Here is a 24,119-nt window from a genome sequence, read left to right on the forward strand (position 1 = left end):
TTATCCATTTGTCCCATTACCAGCAAGTGTGGAGTAGAACAGGAGGAGTCTTAAAGAAAATAAATGAATAACTGAGTTAAGTAAACCGAAATGGCACTCGGGATTTATTTGGGATAACAGAAATGCTGCTTCAATCCACAAAGGATTAATTATTTATTCTTTGCATTCTGACCAATATTACAAACTGACCTTTGATCCTGATGTCCACTTCCTTCTCATCAGTTCCATATTTATTGGTAACTGTACATTTATAAATGCCTTGATGTTCTGATGTTGCGTGGGAAATATGGAGGACTCCAAGAGGACCATCCTGAATGTTCCTGCCATTACTGGGGGCTTCCCACTTTAATGTCGGCGTGGGGTTTCCACTGGAATTGCAGATAATTGTAACCTCATCACCTTCACTGAGGGTTACTGGAACCCCTGACACGGTTTGGTTATTTACTGATGTGGTTGTATTTCGAGGTTTATCTGGAAAAGAAAAAGGAAAAGATGAAAAGAGGCAGGAAAGGCACATCACAGGATCACTGACACAGCACCACATCAGTGCTTGGATTAGCTGCATTCCCAAACTTAGTCACATATTGTGCTCTCATCCATCTTCAACAGCCAGTTCAGAACATCTGAATCCCTACAGTTGGATTGAAGTCCAGTGAGTGTTACTGCCTGGAATTTACTCCCACTCATCTGTCATTTTATAAATCCAAAGTGAAATGCAGTTTCTTTGTGTAAATATAAACTCAACATAACAGCCACTCACTGGATCAGCTTGCATAAGGTTATCACACAAACACACTGTTCACAGCGCTCAGAACAAAGGAACATTCAAAGAGTAAACTTCCTGTAATCCATTACTCACACAGAATGACTGAATTTACAGAGGAGTTTCTGGATCCATACTCATTGGTAACTGTGCACGTGTACAGACCACTATGCCACATTTGAACTGATGGGATGTGGAGTATCTCTCTGCTGAGTATCTTCCCATCTTTGGTCCAGAACACCTGGGGAGCTGGGTTCCCTGCACCATGACATGTTAAATTCTGTGATTTCCCTTCAATCCAGTCTTCTTGTGCTTTAAAGATCTGTGCTTCCATTGGAGCATCTGTAAATTTCATTAGAATACAAAATTAAAACTTGAAATTGAATAACAAAGCTCAAATACTTTTCAGATCTTTCTGGTGATTTTATTTTGGTGCTCTCCAGATGTCAGTGCTCGGAATAAAACTGACTTCTCTGTGAAAACTCAGTGTCAGCATCAAACACTCCCAGGTCAAATAAAACGCAGGATAAAGACAGAGAAATTCTCCCTGTACTCTGCGGACAAAAGCAAAAATTCTGAGTGCCACTTTTGAGAAATCTCCAAGTGATTTCTGCTTTACTCTTTCCAGTTTCTGTATAGCTGATTGAGCACCAATCTGAGAATGGAGAAGGGTGGTCTTCGGTCAAAGGGTTCTAAGAGGAGTTTTACAGCTCTCCGGTTATATGGAATTATTGAACTATTGTTGAAATTTTACAATGCAGTATTAGTAATTAATTGATTAATAAAGTGTTTGACATTCCTATGCTATTTTAACAAAGGTGTTAACCTGTTGAAATAAACATGATGCAGCTGATTTCTAAATAAACAATCCAATGAACACTACAAATAACAAACATATCAATACAATATATTTATCTGTTATATTTTTAAATCACTGAGTCAAAGCATTCCATTTCAAATTACCTTCAAAACTCATATGTCAGCCTCTGGTAATGGGAAATCCCATCGGAAGACTGTCAACAGTTACCTACTGTACCAGTCATGCCTGTATTTGTCACTTTGATTGATATTTATAACGCTGAATGACCTGTCATGCAACGTTAGTGCGAGCCCAGTCGTGAAACTATTTTTGTGTTTGAAGTCAGCTGTGTGTAAGCCTGTGGCTCCATTACAGATTCATTGGGTGGCAATGTAGAATAAATATATTAGAAAGCCTTCAGATAGCAGCCTTTTTAAACCTCCCTGCACTAAGGCCTTTCCCCCAAAGTTGCCATTGGATTCCCCCCCTGAACGAAATGGTGCCCCCTCAGATATTGCATCAGGTTCCATATCCTCGATATTCCTGCACAGAAAATGGGAACCAAGAATCCACAAGGCATAGGTTCCTTACACTGCATGTTTCCCCCAAACAGAACACTACACTCCAGGTTGAACTCAGGGATGCTCATTCCCATGAAGCTCTCGCTGCTCCCTGTCTCCTGGCTGTGGATTCCTCATTGCAACGTGAGTTTAAATTCCCTGTGATTCTCCATTTCTCTGCTGCATTCTCATTGACAAAGCCCTTAACCCATTTTACCCACCTGCAATTACACCCTCTCGCCTCTGTCTCTTAGATCTATTCAAAAGTCAAATTACACGAGAATGTTAGAGACAAACATCAGCAGTAACAACAGGAGGGTGGGCAAGATGAACCTCTAATTTGTTTCCAGTCTGTTACTTTCTCTGCTTCTATGTTTTTCTATTTTACCATCACAATATCGTATCAGACAAAATAGGATCATTTCTCCCCAGAGTATTTCTCTGTGAGTGCTGGACAATTACACCAGTCTTTCTGCAGTATTCATAAACTAGATGTTAGCTATTCAGTCTTCTGTGTTGTTGGAGGTCAATCATCTGAGCTCCAGGACATCACTGCAGGAGTTCCTCAGGGTGGTGTCCTAGGCCTAACCATCTTCAGCTGTTTCATCAATGATCTCCTTCAATCAGAACGTCAGAGGTGGGGATGTTCGCTGATGATTGCACAATCTTCAGCACCATTCGTGACTCCTCAGATACTGAAGCATCTGTGTAGAAATGCAGCAAGACCTGGACAATATCCAGGCTTGGACTGATAAGTGGCAAGTAACATTCGCACTACACAAGTGCCAGGCAATGATCATTTCCAACAAGAGAGAATCTAACCATCTCCCCTTGACATTCAGTGGCTTTACCATCGCTGAATCCCCCACTATCAACATCCTAAGGTCTACCATTGACCAGAAACTGAACTGGAGTAGCCATATAAATAGCGTGGCTACAAGAGCAGGTCAGAGGCTAGGAATCCTGCAGCGAGTAACTCACCTCCTGACTCCCCAAAGCCTGTCCACCATCTACAAGGCACAAGAGGTTAGCTATTCATTCTTCACAACTGTTGCTCTGTGTATCATTATCTCCATTGAAAATGCTATTCTAGCATTCTTTATCTCACATTAAATAGATGCTATTAGTAGCCCACACGTTACATCAGCCCAGTACGGCTCAGCTTCCAATTGCTCCTCGCTTGTTCCTGTGGAAAAATTGGTCTTCAATTCGTATCTCACCCAATGGTCTGGTCAGGACATGTACCTTGCTATATGGCGGACTCAGGCCACATAATCACATGATTGCACTCTGTGGTCAGTAATGGACAGTGTCTCCACACAGCCCCGTCCTGTGTTCTGCATTCTGATCAAGCTTGGAAATAAAAAGAGCCACTGAAAAGCAGGATAAATGTGAGACCAATTCTGTTTGTTCAGGACTAAGAGAAGGGTCAGTATGAGTTTCATTGGTCTCCATTTGAAATTAAAAAACCTCACTAACTATTTGTAACCAAAATGATGCAACTTACACAGGACGTGGAGGGTGTCAACCTGTTTTTTAACACGGCTTGTTGACGGATCTTGAAGTTTCAGTTCAGCCTCGCAGATGTACTGCTGTCCATCCAGCTTTGCTTCTGCATCCACAGTATAGTAGATACTGAGCCCTGTACTGCTTGATTCATTCACTAATATGTCATTTCTGTTCTTCAGACTGAGTTGAAGTTCCCCTGAGACATTAAACACACTGCAGGTAATATTAACTGGGTTTCCTTCAGGGCTGATTGGTACTTGGATTTCAAGGGCAGGGAAAACTGTAAAAATAATAGAGAAAAGTTGTTAGAAACACTCCCAAGCTTATCTTGCAGCTGCTCAGTGTGAAAATTCATCCTGGAGACTTGATCTGTTGTGCTGCTTTATCATTGATCCATATTACATGCCTGTGCCACACAGACACATCCAGCCACTCCACTGACTAAGGGTAAGTAGGGAACTTTAATCACTTTCTGTTGTTACAATCAGGTGAGGAGAGGTCGAAAGGCTCCCCTCTTGTCCCTCTCCTTGTTTGACTGCAACTGTGTATATTCCTTTTTAAACTGTGGATGTGTTTCCCAATTCAGTGAGTATTTACCCTTTATGTGCTATGATCATAAAAGAACCAATCCGACAGGTTTTCTTGAGTTTAAACAAGAAAGAGGTTAGTTTATTTTACTTAAGAATCTAAACCCGATCAAAGTGAAAATAATAAATTACACTCCAACTTTCACTCATTCACACACACACACCCAGTAGAATCTCACACACACAAATAGATTATAGAGTGATGAAGAAGAGTTTTGTTGGATTAGAATCCAGAACAAATAAAAGTAATATACAGTCTGTGGGGTCTGGTAATTCAGTTATCTTCTGGATGAATTCACGGTTCTGAAATCTCTGGCTGGTAGAAGTGCACTTGCAGCTGGTTCAGGGTTTTCTTGGAGACAGCGGTGTAGGTGGCCTTCTCCCCCTGGATTCTCTCTCTCTAGCAATGGTAGACCTGGATGTTCGACAGATGCAGACAGGTTTTGAAACTTGTAATTTTACCTGGAGAAAAAGAGAGAGAGATACAAACCCACTAAGGTCTTGCGCTGGTTTGCTCTCAAAGCTTGTCTGCTCTGTGTAACAAACAATTCCGTGTAACAAAAAAATTCACGTTGATATTCCTTTTTTTCTTTAATGAGGTCTGAAGTCTGAGAATCCCAAATCTCTCTCAGGTTGTATTGTTTCAATGTTTACCCCCTGGAGATACATCACCACTAGTGAATGCTCCAAGGTGGCTTTGGATGTCCTGCGAACAAGGATTATACTGGATAATTTGTTCAACTGGATGGGAGTTTTTTAGACATGCGTCTCCACTTCAATGTCCTGGAATGTGAGGTATTTCAATCCAAATTGTGGTGGCCAACTTATCTGCCAGTTTTTTGAAACGTTAATTGTAGGATTTTTGCTTTCCTTTTTCAAAGTTTAATGTAGGTTTCCAAACGATAAATTAAAAATCTTCATTCAGCATAGCATGTTTTCTTGACACAATCAATGACCATCAGGTACGTGATATTGTCAGTGGAAAAGGATTAAAAAATCTGAGATCATACTCTATCCTCACCAGATATATTCACTCCTCATCACTGAACACAACTCATTTATCGCATTCCATGGTTATTTCTTTGTCAAGATGAGACATATTATTGTGTTTACAGTCCAAACTGTTATGATCAGGTGAGGAGGGGTCGCAAGGGTCCCTTCTTGTCCCTCTCCTTGTTTGACCGCAACAGCGTTTATTTCTTTTTAAACAGTGGATGTGCTTAGCACTTCAGTGAGTGCTTAACCTTTTACCTTTGTTGTGATCAGAAAAGACAGAGGCGCAAGGGGAGAGCCAACTGTGCAACAGCCCCAACAAACAAATTTCTCTGCAGCACCTGTGGAAGAGCCTGTCACTCCAGAATTGGCCTTTATAGCCACTCCAGGCGCTGCTTCACAAACCACTGACCACCTCCAGGCGCGTATCCATTGTCTCTCGAGATAAGGAGGCCCAAAAGAAAAGAAAGAAAGATCAGAAAAGAACCAATTGGACAGATTTTCTTGAGTTTAAACAAGAGATGACTTTATTGTATTTAACCAAAAATCCTGATTTAGATAAAAAAATAAACTACGCTGCACTTTCACTCACACGCACAGGGGAATCACGCACACAAGTAGATTACAGCATGGAGAGGAATAGTTTGGTTTAGAGTCCAGAACAAATAAAATTCATATACAGTCTGTGATGTCTGTTAATTTAGTTGTCTTCCAGCTGAATCTGGAATCTAGATGTTCTTGGAGACAGTGGAGCAGGTGGTCTTCTTCCTGGGGGTCTTTGTCTTGGATCTTTTCCAGCCAGGAGGCAAGCTTCGAATGACCAAGGTCACGTCGAGAGAGAGAAGGAGGGAGAGAGGCACCCCCTATGGACTCTGCACACATCAAAATCTCAGGAGCTTGTCCTTTTGCAAAAGAGTGCTGGTTTTTTACAGCAGGGGAGGCAGTCACATGATTGTGCAGTGTCCTCATTTGCAATTTAATTAGATTTAAGTCTAGCAATTTTCAATCTCTCTGGTCTCATTGTTTCAATGTTTATCCCCTGGAGGTACGTCTCCACTCATGAATGCTTCAAGATGGCTTTGAAAGTCCTGCTAATGAGGGTAATACTGGATAACCTACTTGACTATTCAAGCCATTGTCCTGGATGGGAGTCTTGTTAGACATGCGCCTCCAATTCGATGTCCTGGACTGTGAGGTATTTCAGTGCAAATTTTAGTGGCCAACTTGGCTGCCAATTTTTTAAAAGTTCAATGTCGGATCCCAGTTTTTCTTTTTAAAAGTTCAATGTCGGTTTCCAACCGATTAATTACAAAGTCCTCATTCAACACAGCATGTTTTCTTGACAACACTATTCAGTCACTTGTTTCATACACCTTTATGATCCTGGAATATCAAGTGTCAGTAATATTCCCTGATAATCAGGGAATATCGAGTGCCTCTAACACTTTCTCATGATCTTGGAATACCAAGTGTCACTAAGACATCTTAAGCTGCTTCTCTTTGAGTATCTGTGAATATGCAAATATTTCAAAACTTCCTAACTTGTCACTCAACGGAAGGGATTTTATTGTTTAAAGTAAACCTGACATGCTGCAATTTTGACTATCATGAACTATCAGAATGCTATCAAATCATAATGCCTCCACAACCAGAATCCTTACCAAACACCTCAATGAAGACGCTATCATTCTTTGGTGGAACTGATGGATATTCCTCAAAATCTGCTGTACAGACGACTTCCATCAGACCAGCCACCTGTGGTTTCCATGTCGTTGTTGTTCGGACAGTATTAGAATTTGGCCTTGTTGTAACTGAATTCAGTTCTTTACCATCCTGAAACCACCTGACTCTCATCTTCTCAGCAGGATAGACATTTGGGACCTCACATGTTAACGTGGCCTCTTGCTTCACTTCTATGGGCCTCTTGTCAAGGATTCGAGGTGGATCCAGAAAAGCTGCAACACAGACAAGGAATTCACTTCACTTTGATTTGCTGTGCTGTGATTCAGTTGCTATTGGACAGAGTGGAAAACTGACCAGTACTGGTATTCCCCAATACACACATCCCAGGAGTCTATCACACTGTTCACTGAGAGAAAACTGGAGCCATCATCAGGAGATCACATACTTTATTTTTTTAATTAATTCTTCCTACTCTTCAGGCAGCCCTTGTAACTAAATCTGCTACTTTTGTGCCAGCCACTATGAGTGGTACAGTCTGATGCATTCACCGATTAACCTTTATTGTGATCTTGACTTGCATCTGCCCACAACATCCCAGTTGAGGCTCAGACCTCAGTGTGGGTGACTCTGGGTGTAAATCTTTCAAGCTTTTTTGCTGCTCCTGCATGGAGAGATTGACTGATCTGCTCCTTGACCATCACCTCTACTGACCACTATGAGGTGTGCAAAGCTGTCACATGAGTTTCCTTCAGACATTCCCGTCACTATTAGGAAGCATCTGGCTGCCATCTGGCAAAAGCAGGAGAGTGATAATATCAACATGTGGGCCATCCTGGAGATAAACATACTTTGCACCAATTTGTTTGTTGCAGAAGAGTAATCAAGCACAGGGAAAAGCCATTTAGCCCAGAAAGCTCATTTTACTAATGGCTTATCTCTGCGAGCCTAGTATTCAAGCATTGCCTGAAAGATTATTGAGTAAAAGATACCTACTATTATCTTCTTAGTCGATTAATATTGGCTTATCTATAGCATTTATTTTATGAGGGTGTCCTTCAGCCTTTCTCTCTACACTGCAGAGCTCATCTTGACACCAGGAATGAGAGTGGTGCCTTGAATGATATTTTGGAGTCAAGTTCCTAAGATTTTAGGTTGGGCCTGTACTCTCTGGAATTTAGAAGAATGAGAGGTGATTTCATTTGATATCTACAAGATTTGTAGGGTGGAGTTTGACAGGGTAGTTGCTGAGAGCTTACTTCCTCTGAATGGAGAGTCCTGAAATAGTGGCCATAGGATAAGGGATCAATCACTTCAGACTGAAATAAGGAGGAATTTCTTCACTCGAAGGGTTGTGAATTTTCTAGATTCTCTACCCAAGATGGCTGTTGATGCTCAGTCATTCAGTGTATTCAAGGCAGAGATAGAAAGATTTTTGGACCATGATTTTACCGCCTGACGGAATTCCTGATGTTGGGACGCAATGCGGGTTCTAAACCTGCGTAGGAGGGCATCGAGACCGTGACAGCAATTTTACCGGCAGCGGCCAATTAAGAGGCTGTCGCCAGGACTACCATTCAATTATGTTTGGCAGCCTGCCTTTCTGAGCTGCCAGCCGAATCAAAGGGCCAGTAATTCATCAGTAAAACTGATAGAGGTGGCCGCTGCTGAGAGTGTAAGGGGAAAGAGAGGGGTCGCCATATCGAGGCACCCTCCCAGGGAAGTAGAAAATTTTATTTCTGTGTCGGAGCTGGGCTGGCAGGCCTGGGTGATTAGACTCCTCCAGTGGAGGCATTGGGGCCGGTGGACAACCAGTGCTGCTGGAAGCCCCCTCTTCAGGGTATAGAGCCTCAGGAAACCACGGTACCTACAACCCCCACCCTCCCCTTCCCATGGGAAACTGTTGCAAGGCTGCCTCAATGCAGCTGTTGGACTCCCCATGCGATGCTGTGCTGTTCCGACACCTGATGGCCGTTAATAGGCCAATTTATTGGCATAATTGACTGTCCTCCTCCAATTGGCAGGCAGCCAAGCCACTGCCGTTCCTGCTGCTGAGAACAACCCATGGCAGTGGGAACACATCAGGATTCCCCCCTGACTCCTTTTGCTGCCATTTTACTACCCCTCCTGCCTCCAGCCCATCTCCAAAGCCCTGAGAAAACGCAAGCCCTGGACCTTAGAGGAATCATCGGAACAGAGGAGCAGGAGTCGGCCATTCAGCCCATCGAGCTGCTCCACCATTCAATACGATCATGGCTGATCATCCACTTCAATGCCTTTTTCCCCACACTATCTCCATATCCTTTTATTTCATTGGTGTTTAGAAATCTGTCAATCTCTGCTTTAAACATACTCAATGTCTGAGCTTCCACACCCCTCTTGGGTAGAGAATTCTAAAGATTCACAAAATGAGAAAACTGCATATTTGAGGTGGGTCCAAGATGAACAATTTCTATCCAACACATTTTGTGTTATGGATAAAACAGGAGCTAAATCAGAAGATTCCCTAAATTGCTTCCCACTGTTTATTCTCGACAAATTATAGATAATTAACCCATTCTTAAAAAGAGAACATTTCTTGTTCAAGTGGAACTTACAGTAAGTTTGCAGAGTCACAGAGGAGTTTGTGATTGGTTTTGTGGTGTTTGAGCCCAAGTCCACCTCTGCCAAGCAGGTGTACTCCTGTCCATCACCTGACATACTTGCAGTGAATTGGAAGATGTTCCTCAATCTTTTATCATCATCCGGGAAACCTTCTTCTCCTGTGAAATTCCTCTGAACAATCTCACTCCCTCTCAGCCATGTGAGTTTGAGTTTATTGTTTGGATAGACCCTCGGACCAATACACTCCAGACTATATGTCTTGTTAACTTCCAGCACTTCAGGAGGTGATGTAATGTTTAACTCTCGATCTGTTAAAAGAAGTTAACAGGAATCATTGAAACAATATGTATCTGAACACAACCAGTTTACTCCTCTTTCCCCTCAACATATGTACATTTCACTCAGCAAGTAAAATCATCCATGTGTGCAGTAAAAGTTATTCCAAAAAAATGCCTGTGGTCCAACAAGCCCCATTAATGATTTTTCAGCGATTCTCTTCAATCTACACGAAACCAGCAGCATTTTTCTCAGATCCCAATTAAAAGCACTGAAATTAGCACGAATAGTTTAATATTTTAGTCATTTCCCTCAGACAACAGAATGATACAGCAGTGTAGTGCTGTAAAACTCTATGACTCTATGAGAAGGAGGCTATTCTGCCCATCCTGCCTGTGCTGGTCCTCTGTACAACCATCCAATCAATTCCACTCCCCTGCTCTGTCCCCTTAAAACTCTTCCCCTCAAGCATCTATCCAATTCTCCTTTGCAAGCCACCATTGAATCTTGGTTGCGGAATATTCTAGTTGAGTTTTCCAGTTCAGGTGTTTACCATGAACCTCAATATAGGCCTTCGACCAGTAAAATACAGGATTCACTGTGGCAACTCACCAAGGCTTCTTAAACAGTGCCACGACCTCTACCACCGGGAAGGACGAGGGCAGTAGGTGCATGGGAACACCACCACCTGCAAGTTCCCCTCCAAGTCGCACACCATCCTGACTTGGAACTATATCACCGCTCCTTCGTAATTGCTGGAACTGTCAAAATGCTGGCCCTCCCTCCCTAACAGCAATGTGGGAGTGCCTCCACCACACAAAATACAATGATTCAAGAAGGCGACTCAGCACCACCACCTCCTACCCTATGTCACCTGCTCCTGAGATCCCCAACATCACATATGCTAGTTTTCAGCCATTTTGATTCAATCCATATGATATTAAGAAATGGCTGAAGGCACTGGATACTGCAAAGGCTATGAGTCCTGACAACATTCCGGCTGTAATACTGAAGACTTGTGCTGCAGAACGAGCCGTGGCCCCAGCCAAAGTGTTCCAGTACTGCTACAACATTGACATCTCCACAACAATTTGGAAAATTGCCCAGGTATTGTCCACAGAAAGCAGGACAAATCCAATCCGGCCAATTACTGCCCCATCAGTCTACTCTCAATGAGCAGTAAAGTGATACAAGCTGTATTTGACAACGCGAGAGAGTGGCACTTACTCACCAATAACCTGCTCAGTTTGGATTCTGCCGGGACTGTTCATCTCCAAACCTCATTATAACCTTTATCCAAACGTGGGCAAAAGAGCCAAATTCTAGAGGTGAGTTGAGAGTGACTGCTCTTGACATCAAGGCAGCATTTGACCATGTTTGCCATTAAGGAGCCCTCTTAATATTGAAGTTAATGGGAATTGGGGGAATATTCTCCACCAGCTGGAGTCATACCTTACATACGAACATACGAACTAGGAGCAGGAGTAGGCCACTCGGCCCCTCGAGCCAGCTCCAGTATTCAACAAGATCACGGCTGACCTGATTGCAGAAAGGAAGATGGTTGTGGTTGTTGGAGACCTATTATCTCAGCCCCAGGACATCACTGCAGGAATTAAAAGCTAGTCTAATGCCGTCCTTACCTGGTCTGGCCTACATGTGATTCCAGACCCACAGCAATGTGTTTGATTCTTAAAATGCCCTCTGAAATGGCCTAGCAAGCCACTCAGTTCAAGGGCAATTAGGGATGGGCAATAAATGCTGGCTTAGCCAGTGACACCCACATCCCACAAACGAATAAAAAAAAGCCATACCGTTCAACAAACTCTTTAAACTCTGTGGAGGTGAATTAAGTTCCATTATCATCTATCACCCTTTCCAGGATCCCTTGTTCAACAAACAGGACTCGTACTACTGTGGTGATTGTTGCATTTCTCAAATCTTTTACCTCGCTGATTTATGAATAGTAATCTCCTACTATAAGGTACCATTCTTAGTTGTGCGTGAATAAGTCAGCTCCCAGTATACCATGTTCTGGGAAGTATCTCACTAGCCATCATCTCTTTTTTGAGCTGGGTATTTCTATACATCTGGCACACATGCATGTAGATACCATTTTTCAATGTCCTTGTAGATGCCTATCTGACTCTAAGCTTACACTTCTCCATTCCCATGCGGCCTTCATGTGTCTTCTGGAGAAGTTCTCTCTGCATTGTTTTGGGTAGAATGATTCTGGATCCAGCCATCTGAACACTGTCTTCTAGTGAGATGTCATCTCTGATTAACCAATACTGCTGTATTCCTGGATGTGTTTGATGCATCTTATCTGGCCATCCCTGAATCACTTGCTAAGAGAGCATCTTAACTCTTCATCTTTACTGGTCTCATCTCTGTTTGACTCAATTTTGGTGATGTCACATTCACTAGGTGTGATGTATCTTTATACCTAGATCTTTTCCCTTGTGTTTCTCACGTGGCAACAGACGAGATAGATATTTACCAGCACCATTTATCTTCCTGGCTTGTATTTCAGGATGAAATCATAACTCTGAAGCCTCGAGAACACCTTTGTAGTCTTGCTGATACTCCCACACAGACTTTTCTTGCAGATACGTTTTAGTGGACGATGATCACTCCCCACTATGAATCTTTTTTCGTAGGGTTATGTATGAAATTTCTTGCATCCTCAGATCACTGCCAAAAGCTCTCTTTCTATGCTAACATATCTGATGCTATCAGCTTTGGATGCTATCAGCTTTCCTTCTTGTACCAGGGCTGCTCCCTTTCCTTTTGTAGAAGCATCTACTTGCAGAGTGATGGGTTTGCTGTGTTGTCGTGTGACCAACTTGTCTCCTTGGATATTACTCCTTTGCGTTTACTGAAACTCCTCTCATGTGACTCTGACTATTGGTACTCAACATCTTTCATCAGCTCTTGTAGGTTTGCTGTGTGCTCTGGCATGTGAGGGATGAAAGAGTTTATGTACTGGATCAAGGCAAGCAAACTCCTCAGCTCTCTCTTGTCTTGGAGCTTCCATCTCAGAGATAGTTGTGACTTTTTCAGGACTCAGCTTGACTCCATCAGGTGTGTACACCATTCCAAAGAACTGGCATTCTGTCACCTTTACAATGCATTTGTTTGCTTGATCCCAGCTTTTCTGGTTCTCTCCATGGCTTCATGTAGGTGGTAGTTGTGGTCTTTCTCATCTACACCATCAACCGGGGTATCATCAGGTATGCCGATTGCTCCTTTGCATCTCCTGTGTGTCTCATCTAATTTCTTCTGGAACACATCCTGGCTCACTTTAAGGCCAAAAGGTAGATGCAGGAATTTGTACCGTCCAAAGAGTGTGTTGAATGTTGTCAACACCGAAGGGTCCTCACCAGGCTTCACATTCCAGTAGCTGTTTCTGGCATCAAGCTTGCTGAAAACTTTTGCCCCTGCCAGTGCTGGTATGATCTCTTCCAGTGTTGGAGAAGAGTAGTGATTCCTCTATATTGCTTGATGAAGATCGTTGGGAGCCAGACAAACTCGTAGCTATCCATTTGGCTTCTTTTTCACCATGATGGAATTTACCCAATCTGTCGGCTCTGTGACTCTGGCAATCACTTTATTTTTTTCCATCTCTGATGTTCTCTTTCAAGCTTTCCTTTTAGCTCTATTGGTAATTTACGTGGGGGTGAATCACTGGTTTCTTCTCTGGGTCAATGTGATGTGATACTCAAAGTCTTCAAAGCATCCAAGCGTCTCACCAAAACACTCTGGATGCAGTTGGACCAGATCTTCCTTGCTTCTGATCGGAGGGTGCTTTTCAATGGGTGTACTACCTTCAACCTTCATTGATGCCTCCTTCATCTTACAGTTTACCAAGATCAGCTGCAGCTCTTGGCAACTGTTTAACCCCAGGATAGCTGAACCATCCGTTTCAGTGACGTAGAATATACAGTTACCGTATTTTCCTTTGTGCATCCCTCTGATTTGGGTCATTCCCAGGTTGAATCTCAGTTTTTAGTTTTAGTTTTAGAGATACAGCACTGAAACAGGCCCTTCGGCCCACCGAGTCTGTGCCGACCCTCAACCACCCATTTATACTAATCCTACACTAATCCCATATTCCTACCACATCCCCACCTGTCCCTATATTTCCCTACCACCTACCTATACTAGGGGCAATTGCTAATGGCCAATTTACCTCTCAACCTGCAAGTCTTTGGCATGTGGGAGGAAACCGGAGCACCCGGAGAAAACCTACGCAGACACAGGGAGAACTTGCAAACTCCACATAGGTGGTACCCAGAATTGAACCCGGGTCGCTGGAGCTGTGAGGCTGCGGTGCTAACCACTGCGCCACTGTGCCGCCCATCATAGACTGTCAGCATGGTGTTTCTCGGTTTCAGAGCATCTTTATTTCGGTAACCATTCTCTTTCAAATTTTCAGGAAGCATCTTCTGGTAGAGTCTGAGCAGGGTAATGTTACTCAGTGTTCCAGGATCAAGGTTCAGCTTCAGGTTTATGTTTATGGGCTTACCTCTCACCTTCTTCCTGATCCATAACATTCACGGCACACAAGTGCCAGGAAATATCATCTCAAACAAGAGGGAATCTAACCATCTCCCCTTGATGCTCAATGGCATTACCATCACTGAATCCCCCACTGTCAACATCCTGGGGGTTATCATTGACCAGAAACTGAACTGGACCAGCCACATAAATAATGTGGCTACAAGAGCATGTCAGAGGCTGGAAATTCTGCTGCGAGTAACTCACCACCTGTCTGCTCAATGCCTGTCATAGGAAGATAGGAACAGGAGTAGGCCATTCAGCCCCTCAAGCCTGTCCCGCCATTCAATGAGATCATGGCTTATCCGCAGCCTTACTCCGTATCCCTGCCTTTTGCCCATATCCCTTAATATCTTTGCTTAACAAAAATCTATCTATCTCAGATTTAAAATTAACAACTTTTCGAGCTTCAACTGCTGTTTGTGGGAGAGAGTTCCAAACCTCTACCACCCTGTGCATGAAGAAGTGCTTCCTAACATCTCTCCTGAATGGTCTGGTCCTACTTTTTAGACTATGCCCCTGTCCACCATCTACAAGGCACAAGTCAGGAGTGTGATGGAATACTCTCCACTTGCCTGGATGGCTGCAGCTCCAATAACACTCAAGAAGCTCAACACAATCCAAGACAAAGCAGCCTGCTTGATTGGCACCCCATCCACCACCTTCAATATTCAGTCCCTTCAGCATCGACACACAGTGGCAACAGTGTGTACCATCTATAAGATGCACCAAGGCTTCTTCAGCAGGGCCTTCCAAACCTGTGACCTCCACCACCTAGAAGCACAAGGGCAACAGATGCACAGGAACACCACCACCTGCAAGTTCCCCTCCAAGACACGCAACATCCTGACTTGGAACAATATCGTCGTCACTGGCTCAAAATCCTGGAACTCCCTTCCTAACAGCAGTGTGGGTATACTTACACTCCAAGGACTAGAACAGTGCACTATATGGAGCCTCAAAAGAGCTGATCTACCAGCCTTTCATCTGTGTCCTTGAATTTACACTTTCTGGCTACGTTTCTCAATCTCATTAAGATATTGTTAATAGGCTTACCTAGTCATAGAGTCATTGAGTTATACAGTACAAAAACAGGCCCTTCCGCCCATCATGTCTGTGTCGGCAATCAAGCACCCAACTATTCTAATCCCATTTTCCAGCACTTGGCCCGTAGCCTTGTATGCTATGGCATTTCAAGTGCTCATCTAAATACTGTGTTGTGAGGGTTCCTGCCTCTACCACCTCTTCAGGCAGTGCGTTCCAGATTCCAACCACCCTCTGGGTGAATTTCGTTTCCTCAAATCCCCTCTAAACCTCCTGCCCCTTACCTTAAATATATGCCCCCTTGTTATTGACCCCTCCGCTAAGGGAAAAGTTTCTTCTGATCTAACCTATCAATGCCCCTCATAATTTTGTATACCTCAGTCATGTCCCCCCTCAGCCTTCTCTGCTCTAAGGAAAACAACCCTAGACTTTTTAGTCTGTCTTCATAGCTGAAATGCTCCAACCCAGGCAACATCATGGTTAATCTCCTCTACACCCTTTCCAGTGCAATCACATCCTTCCTATAGTGTGGTGCCCAGAACTGTACACAGTACTCCAGCTGTGGCCTAACTAGTGTTTTATACAGCTCCATCATAACCTCCCTGCTCTTATATTCTATGCCTTGGCTAATAAAAGCATGTATCCCATATGCCTTCCTAACACCTTATCTACCTAAGCTGCTGCCTTCAGTGATTTATGGACAAGTACACCAAGGTCCCTCTGACCCTCTGTACAACCATTGTATATTCCCTTGTCTTGTTAGTTCTCCCAAAATGCTCACACTTCTCAGGATTAAATTCCATTTGCCACTGCTCTGCCCATCTTACCAGCCCATCTATATCGTCCTGGAGTCTAAGGCTTTCATCCTCAATATTTACGACACCACCAATTTTTGTGTCATCTGCGAACTTACTGATCATACCTCCTATATTCACATCTAAATCATTAATGTTGTGGAACCTTGTTCCTGTCTCAGGCTCTGAAATTCATAACAGTGGATCCGATGGTTTGACTTTGGCTGAACACAAGGGTGATAGGTAAATTGGCCATTATAAATTGTCACTAGTATAGGTAGGTGGTAGGGTGGTAGGGAAATATAGGGACGGTGGGGATGTTTGGTAGGAATATGGGATTAGTGTAGGATTAGTATAAATGGGTGGTTGATGTTCGGCACAGACTCGGTGGGCCGAAGGGCCTGTTTCAGTGCTGTATCTCTAATCTAATCTAAAAACACAAAAAATAGAAGCAGAAGTAGACCATTTGGCCCATCGAGCCTGCTCCACCATTCAACATGATCATGGCTGACCTTGGGCTTTAACTCCACTTTCTTGCCCGCTCCCCATATCCCTTGATTCCCTATGAGACCAAAAACCTATCTATTCCAGCCTTAAATGCGCTGTAATGTTCTAATGTTCTAATAAATGGAATAGTGTAGGTCAGATGGTCGGCGCAACATCGAGGGCCGAAGGGCCTGTACTGCGCTGTAATGTTCTAAATGTATTCAACAAAAATGAAGCATCCACAACCGTCCAGGGTAGGGAATTCCAAAGATTCACAACCCTTTGAGTGAAGTAATTTCTCCTCATCTCAGTCCTGAATGATTGGCCCCTTATCCTGAGACTGTGCCCCCACATTCTAGATTCCCCAACCAGCAGAAACAATCTCTCAGCTTCTACCTTATCAAGCCCTTTCAGAAACCTGTATATCTCAATTCGATCGCCTCTCATTCTTCTAAACCCCAGAGAATATTGGTCCAGTTTAATCAGCCTCTTATCATAGGACAACCCCCTCATCCCAGGGACCAATTCAGTAAATCTTCGCTGCACCACCTCCTGTGCAAGCATATCCTTTCTTAAATGTGGAGACCAAAACTGCACACAGTATTCCATGTGCAGTCTCACCAAAGCCCTGTACAATTTTAGTAAGACTTCTTTCTTCCTGTACTCCAATCCCCTTGCAATAAAGGCCAACATGCATTTGTCTTCCAAATAGCCTGCTGCACCTGCATGTTAACTTTGTGTGTTCCTTGTACGAGTACCCCCAAGTCTCGCTGAACATCAACACTTACCAGTTTCACACCTTTAAAAACTAAAAACAGAGAACAGTACAGCACAGGAACAGGCCATTCGGCCCTCCAAGCCTGCACCAATCTTGATGCCTGCCGAAACTAAAACCTTCTGCATTTCCAGGACCGTGTCCCTCTATTCCCTTCCTATTCATGTATTTGTCAAGATGCCTCTTAAACGTCGCTATCGTACCTGCTTCCACCACCTCCCCCGACAGCAAGTTCCAGGCACTCACCACCCTCTGTGTAAAGAACTTGCCTTGCACATCCCCTCTAAACTTTGCCCCTCGCACCTTAAACCTATGTCCCCTAGTAACTGACTCTTCCACCCTGGGAAAAAGCTTCTGACTATCCACTCTGTCCATGCCGCTCATAACTTTGTAAACCTCTATCATGTCGCCCCTCCACCTCCGTCGTTCCAGTGAAAACAATCCGAGTTTATCCAACCTCTCCTCATAGCTGATGCCCTCCAGACCAGGCAACATCCTGGTAAACCTCTTCTGTACCCTCTCCAAAGCCTCCACGTCCTTCTGGTAGTGTGGCGACCAGAACTGCACACAATATTCTAAGTGTGGCCTAACTAAGGTTCTGTACAGCTGCAGCATAACTTGTCAATTTTTATACTCTATGCCCCGACCGATGAAGGCAAGCATGCTGTATGCCTTCTTGACTACCTTATCCACCTGCGTTGCCACTTTCAGTGACCTGTGGACCTGTACGCCCAGATCTCTCTGCCTGTCAATACTCCTAAGGGTTCTGCCATTTACTGTATACTTCCCACCCGCACTAGATCTTCCAAAATGCATTACGTCACACTTGTCTGGATTAAACTCCATCTGCCATTTCTCCACCCAAATCTCCAACCGATCTATATCCTGCTGTATCCTCTGACAATCCTCATCACTATCCGCAACTCCATGAACCTTTGTGTCGTCCGCAAACTTACTAATCAGACCAGCTACATTTTCCTCCAAATCATTTATATATACTGCAAACAGCAAAGGTCCCAGCACTGGTCCCTGCAAAACACCACAAGTCACAGCCCTCCATTCAGAAAAGTACCCATCCACTGCTACCCTCTGCCTATGACAGAGCCAGTTCTGTATCAATCTTGCCAGCTCATCTCTGATCCTGTGTGACTTCACCTTTTGTACCAGTCTGACATGAGGTTTCTTGTCAAAGGCTTTACTGAAGTCCATACAGACAACATCCACTGCCCTTCCTTCGTCAATCATCTTCGTCACTTCCTCAAAAAACTCAATCAAGTTAGTGAGACACGACCTCCCCTTCACAAAACATGCTGCCTCTCGCTAATAAGTTCATTTGTTTCCAAATGGGAGTAAATCCTGTCCCGAAGAATCCTCTCTAATAATTTCCCCACCACTGACGGAAGCCTATAATTTCCTGGATTATCCTTGCTACCCTTCTTAAACAAAGGAACAACATTGGCTATTCTGCGGTCCTCTGGGACCTCACCTGTAGCCAATGAGGATACAAAGATTTCTGTCAGGCCCCAGCAATTTCTTCCCTTGCCTCCCTCAGTATTCTGGGGTAGATCCCATCAGGCACTGGGGACTTATCCACCTGAATGCTTTGCAAGACACCCAACACCTCCTCCTTTTTCATAACGACATGACCGAGACTATCTACACTCCCTTCCCTACACTGTCCTGCTTCTCTATTTTTATGACCAAAGTGAACAACTTCACACTTCCCTACATTATACTCTATTTGCCATCTTGTTGCCCACTCACTTAACCTGTCTATGTACTGAAGATATGTGCTGAATTTCTCAAAAATCTTGTCCCAGTTTTTACTACCATTCTCATTCATTTCCCAGCTATTGAAAAGATCTTATCCTTTCTCCCCTGTCCACAGAAGGCTGTAGCTGACCTTTTCCTCTTTCTGGGGCCTTTCAGAAAACTACTGAATGTCAATTTGCACTTTTACTTAAACTTTTCGAATGCTTCCACAACGTCATTGGCCTCCCATTTGAACACAGGCTGGAACTGTGTGTTCATTGCTGTGGCAGCGGCTGACTTGTTTTACACACGATTTACACTTTTGTTTTCTGGTACTACCCGTTTCCCACCAGTGCAGTTCAGTACCTCACCTAATACACTGCAGTACTATTCATAGTCTAAAATATTTCACACTGCCTTCCACCCTACTTAAGATTCTGCAATCAACTGTTAGAACAAGAGTTTTCACTTACTGTATACTGTGACCACCTTTTTCTCCTCCTTCAGCTGACGACCGTCTGATTTACAGATTACACTGCATGGTGCTGCAAAATCCCATTTCTGCACACTCGGGAAATAATCTGTGGACCAGTTAGTGCCATTTCTTCTGTTTGGATGTATCCCTGATTTATATTCCACTGTCATTATCGGTTCTGCACATGTTGTACTGCAGTTCACCTCTAAAGAGTCTCCAAATTCCACAGCTGAGGGGTTTGTGTCAATCCAAACCTCAAATCCAGTTACACTTGCTGTCAGGGAAAAAACTCACAGTAAACATGGGATATGGAATCCATTCAATATAGGACCTGTTAAGAGTAACTCCCTGAAATAATAGCACATTTCTAATTAACCCAATAGGCAGGTTGCTTTTTGAAAGCAAGACACATATTCTGTGCAATTCATAGAACCATAGAAATTTACAGTACAGATGGAGGCCATTCAGCCCATCGAGTCCATGCCAAGCGAAAAAGAGCTATCCTGCTTAATCCCACATTCCTGCTCTTGGTCCGTAGCCCTGTAGATTACGGCACTTCAATTGCATCTGTGATGAGGGGTTTTGCCTCTACCACCCTATTGGGCAGAGATTTCCAATCCCCCCACATCCTCTGGCGAAAGGATTTCTCCTCAACTCCTCTCTAAACCTGCTACCAATCACTTTAAATCTATCCCCCTGATAATTGTTTCTCTGCTCAGTGAAATAGGCCCTTCCTATCCACTCTATCTAGGCCCCTCATGATTTTATACATCTCAATTAAATTCCCCCTCAGCCCCCTCTGTTTCAAAGAAAACAACCCCAACCTACCCAATCTTTGCTCATAGCTAAAATTCTCCAGTCCTGGCAACATCTTTGCAAACCTCCTCTATACGCTCTCAAGTGCGATCACATCCTTCCTGTAATGCGGTGACTAGAACTGTACTCAGTATTCTAGCTGTGGCCTAACTAGTGTTTTATACAGTTCTCGCATCACCTCCCAGCTCTTATAATTTATGCTTCGGCTAATAAAGGAAAGTATTCTGTATACCTTCTGAACAAACTTACCTACCTGTCCTACTACCTTCAGGGATTTGTGGGCATGCACTCCAAGGTCCCTCTGTCCCTTTACATTTCACCGTATCCTACCGTTTATTGTGTATTCCCTTGCCTTGTTTACCCTCCCCAAATGCATTATCTCACACTTCTCTGGATTGAATTCCATTTGTCACTTTTCTGCCCACCTGTCCATTGATATCTTCCTGCAGTTTACAGCTTGCTTCCGCACTATCAACCACACAGCCAGGTTTTCCATCATCTGCACACATCTTACTCATACCCCCTATATTTAAGTCTAAATTATTTATATGTAGCATGAAAAGCAAGAGACCTCATACTGAGCCCTTCAGAACCCCACAGGAAACAGCTCTCCAGTCACAAAAACACCTTTCAACCATGATCCTTTGCTTCCTGCTACTGAGACAATTTTGGATCCAATTTGCAACTTTCCCTTTGATCCCATGGGCTTTTACTTTTCTGACCAGTCTGCCTTATGAGACATCGTCGAAAGCCTTGTTAAAATCCATCCAAACTACATCAAATGCCCTGATCAACCCTCCTTATTATCTCCACAAAAAATTCAATCAAGTTAGTCAGACTCTACCTTCCCTTAATAAATCCAAGCTGACTATCTTTAATTAATCTGTGCCTTCCTAAATGATGATTTATACGATCTCTCAGAATTTTTACCGCTAATTAGTCCACCTACGAGTTTAGGCTGACTGGCCATTTAGTTGCCCTCACTGCACCCCTTGCTGTTACTGCATCAATATGATATATCAGCCTATTTTTTGATCTCAAATATTGGCTTCTCTTGTTCACCTTAATCAAAGTGCTCTGAAAGGGGTAGATCTTACCGACAACCTGCACTGAACTGTTGTTTGAGGAGGTGACATCCCAGATTAGTGGAAGAAACTAGTTGACATAGAATCAGAGAATAAGGAAATTGTTTCTATAGGCACTCACTGAGCATCCAACAAGCACTGTTCCTCAGATGTGATGCTCACAGGAGGGGACAGCTGCTTTATTCTATCTTAGACCAATTGAAATAACCCTTAGTAACTCCAGACTGAGGCCTGCCCTCTAAGTGGACCATGCACCTAAATGTTGGGCAGGAAATCCCGGAGCATCTGTCAGCCTCAGCCTTGAAAAGCCACAGCCAGAAGGCTTTGAATGCTTTAAATCATCCTGCGGTTAGGGAGGAAGTGGTGAAAAATTGAAACACAAAACTGCCTGGATTAACTTTCACCTGCCCTTGGACCTCCACAGAACTCCGGTGCACCTGGCTTAATCATTGCATCAGCTTTGATCAAGCACCCCAAAGCTTGAGAACTCAACAGTTGTAAAAATAAGAGAAAGAATTTAGAGGCTGGGCATGTCCACTTTCACATTATTGAAAAGGTTATACTGGGTCCAAGCCTGCTACAGCCACAGATCCAGTTGAATCCAGTGCGGAAATCACAGGGCAATGGGAGCAAAATTCACGTCCATTGTTCTGGAGAATGTCAGTTTCCTGATGTGGGAAGAGGGAAGAAGGAAGTGGGGATCACCCCCCACCCACCAGCCTTTCTGGACATTGGCCCTCGAGGGGGTTGCACTTTAAAAGCACTAGATCAGGTGAAGAAAATGCAGGTATAGCCACCCAAAGAAGCACAGTAGTAGGAAAAAGTAGGACGACTTGTGTGCATTATATACATTGTTGTAGCAGAACAGAAATGTGCGCTTCTGTTGCGGTTTGCTATTTCTAGAGGTTAGTGTCATGCAGGAAAGGTGATTTTAGTGAAATGGAAAGCGGGCATTTTTAATAAAAGGTGGCCAATCTACAAATGGCAGTCTTCCAGACAGCAAATTGAAAATCTGTCCCAATGTAGGATACTGTCTAGAACTTCTCTTCCATTCCCCAGCACACAAAACAATAAACATGGTAGAAAATAGTAACCGTCAAACTGACAAAGTACATTGATCACAAGGCAAACTAATATTATAAATTCACCATCTGTAGGACTGATTTAAGGTACATTTACGAATGAAGCGAATCCCTGACTGTCTGCCTGTTTTTGTTTCATTTCTATCTTTCTCATCGTTATTTAGATTGAAATTTCTATTTCCTGTTCTCAAACAAACTATTCAGTATGACGGGAAAGCAGTAACGGTTGATCACAGAATAAAACTAACAGCTATCATTTTAACTGGATGAAAACCATATAATACTACTTGAATCTATGTAAATAAATAAATATTGCGTATATTTAAAAGCATTTTACCTACCTGTTAGAATAAAAAGTAATGTGAAAAGCCAATTACATTCAATCGGCGAAGTTATTCTAAAATCCATCATTGAATTTCTGAAGAATATGTGGTCTGTATTTACTATGATCCTAAAAACTTCAGAGACTTTAGAGTCATTGAATAAATCTATCTTAACTCTCCGCGCTGTACCAATTTATTTGTGGACTGACTGAGCACTTGTATTCAGTGTTGTCGGTGAATGAGTGATCGACCAGCCCTTCCGGTGATTAACCCCCAACTGCCAGTGCGGGGAATTTCCACGCCCAGTCTGTACTTGTCAATCTTTCAAAATTCTATCCACCTCACATAATGCTGAATAATTATTGAACATGTCATTCACTAAAACCACCAAACTACTGACCACCTAACTTCTCCAGTGGTCCCCACATTAACTACATTGTTAACGGTTGTCTGTCTTTGGGTGCTGTGCCTCTCTCCTTTATGTGTGCTGTCATCATCCTTCTCTTTAGAAAAAACAACCCTTGACCTCACAGTCCTTGCAAACTAAAGCGCCATCTCCATCCTCCCTTTCCACATCAAAGCTCTTGAATGTGTTGTTGCCTGAAGGTGAAAAACACCCTTAATTTTGGTCTGGACAAGACAACCAATTAAGCCAACAGGGCATTTAGATAGTAAGTCCAGAAAATATATTAAAAGTAAAATCATAGTTAACAAACTTAGGCAAATAACTTTACAACTCTCGCAGGTGATGTGAAGACCCCCTCAGTCTACCTGGTCTAATAGTTCTTTTGTTCTCCACACCACGTGCTGGTGTTCTTCTACTTCTGTGAATCTTCTTGGTCTCTGTACACTGAAACCTGATGAGGCTCCTGTTTTTAACCCCTTTCTGACCATCATGCACCCGAGCAATCAGGGGCAAGCTGGCCTAGGAATTGTTTCTAGCTATTACAAGCCTTATTAGATTGTTTTGTAATTATGACTTCAAATTGAGATCAGACACCTGGGAAACATGAACAAAGGAGTACTCATACTGTCCAACACTTTGGCTGAAATATTGTCTCTTCTGCACAGAACTTCATTCATTCTCGGAGATACCATCTGATTAATGTTGCCTTGAACTAGCAAAGGGTTACTTAGAGTGCATAATGCCTTGCTTAAT

At 43.3% G+C, this 24,119-nt stretch overlaps 1 protein-coding gene across 2 annotated transcripts in view; it reads right to left on the bottom strand.

Annotated features, from left to right (window-relative positions):
* Positions 1-23,210, bottom strand: part of LOC137355790 (intercellular adhesion molecule 5-like) — a 32,579-nt gene extending 9,369 nt beyond the window's left edge. The window contains exons 1-7 of one of the 2 annotated variants that reach the window (XM_068021302.1): positions 22,979-23,210; positions 19,653-19,928; positions 9,489-9,803; positions 6,873-7,166; positions 3,630-3,911; positions 860-1,105; positions 190-471 (exon numbers count right to left, since the gene is read on the bottom strand). In XM_068021302.1, coding sequence (XP_067877403.1) covers positions 190-471; positions 860-1,105; positions 3,630-3,911; positions 6,873-7,166; positions 9,489-9,803; positions 19,653-19,928; positions 22,979-23,048 — 1,765 coding nt within the window. In that variant the 5' untranslated portion in view covers positions 23,049-23,210. The remainder of the gene's footprint in view (positions 1-189; positions 472-859; positions 1,106-3,629; positions 3,912-6,872; positions 7,167-9,488; positions 9,804-19,652; positions 19,929-22,978) is intronic. The other variant, XM_068021303.1, reaches the window with a different exon arrangement.
* Positions 23,211-24,119: the final 909 nt, after the last annotated feature.

The sequence above is a fragment of the Heterodontus francisci genome, chromosome 43 (genome assembly GCF_036365525.1).
Source record: "Heterodontus francisci isolate sHetFra1 chromosome 43, sHetFra1.hap1, whole genome shotgun sequence".
Classification (NCBI taxonomy): Eukaryota; Metazoa; Chordata; class Chondrichthyes; order Heterodontiformes; family Heterodontidae; genus Heterodontus; species Heterodontus francisci.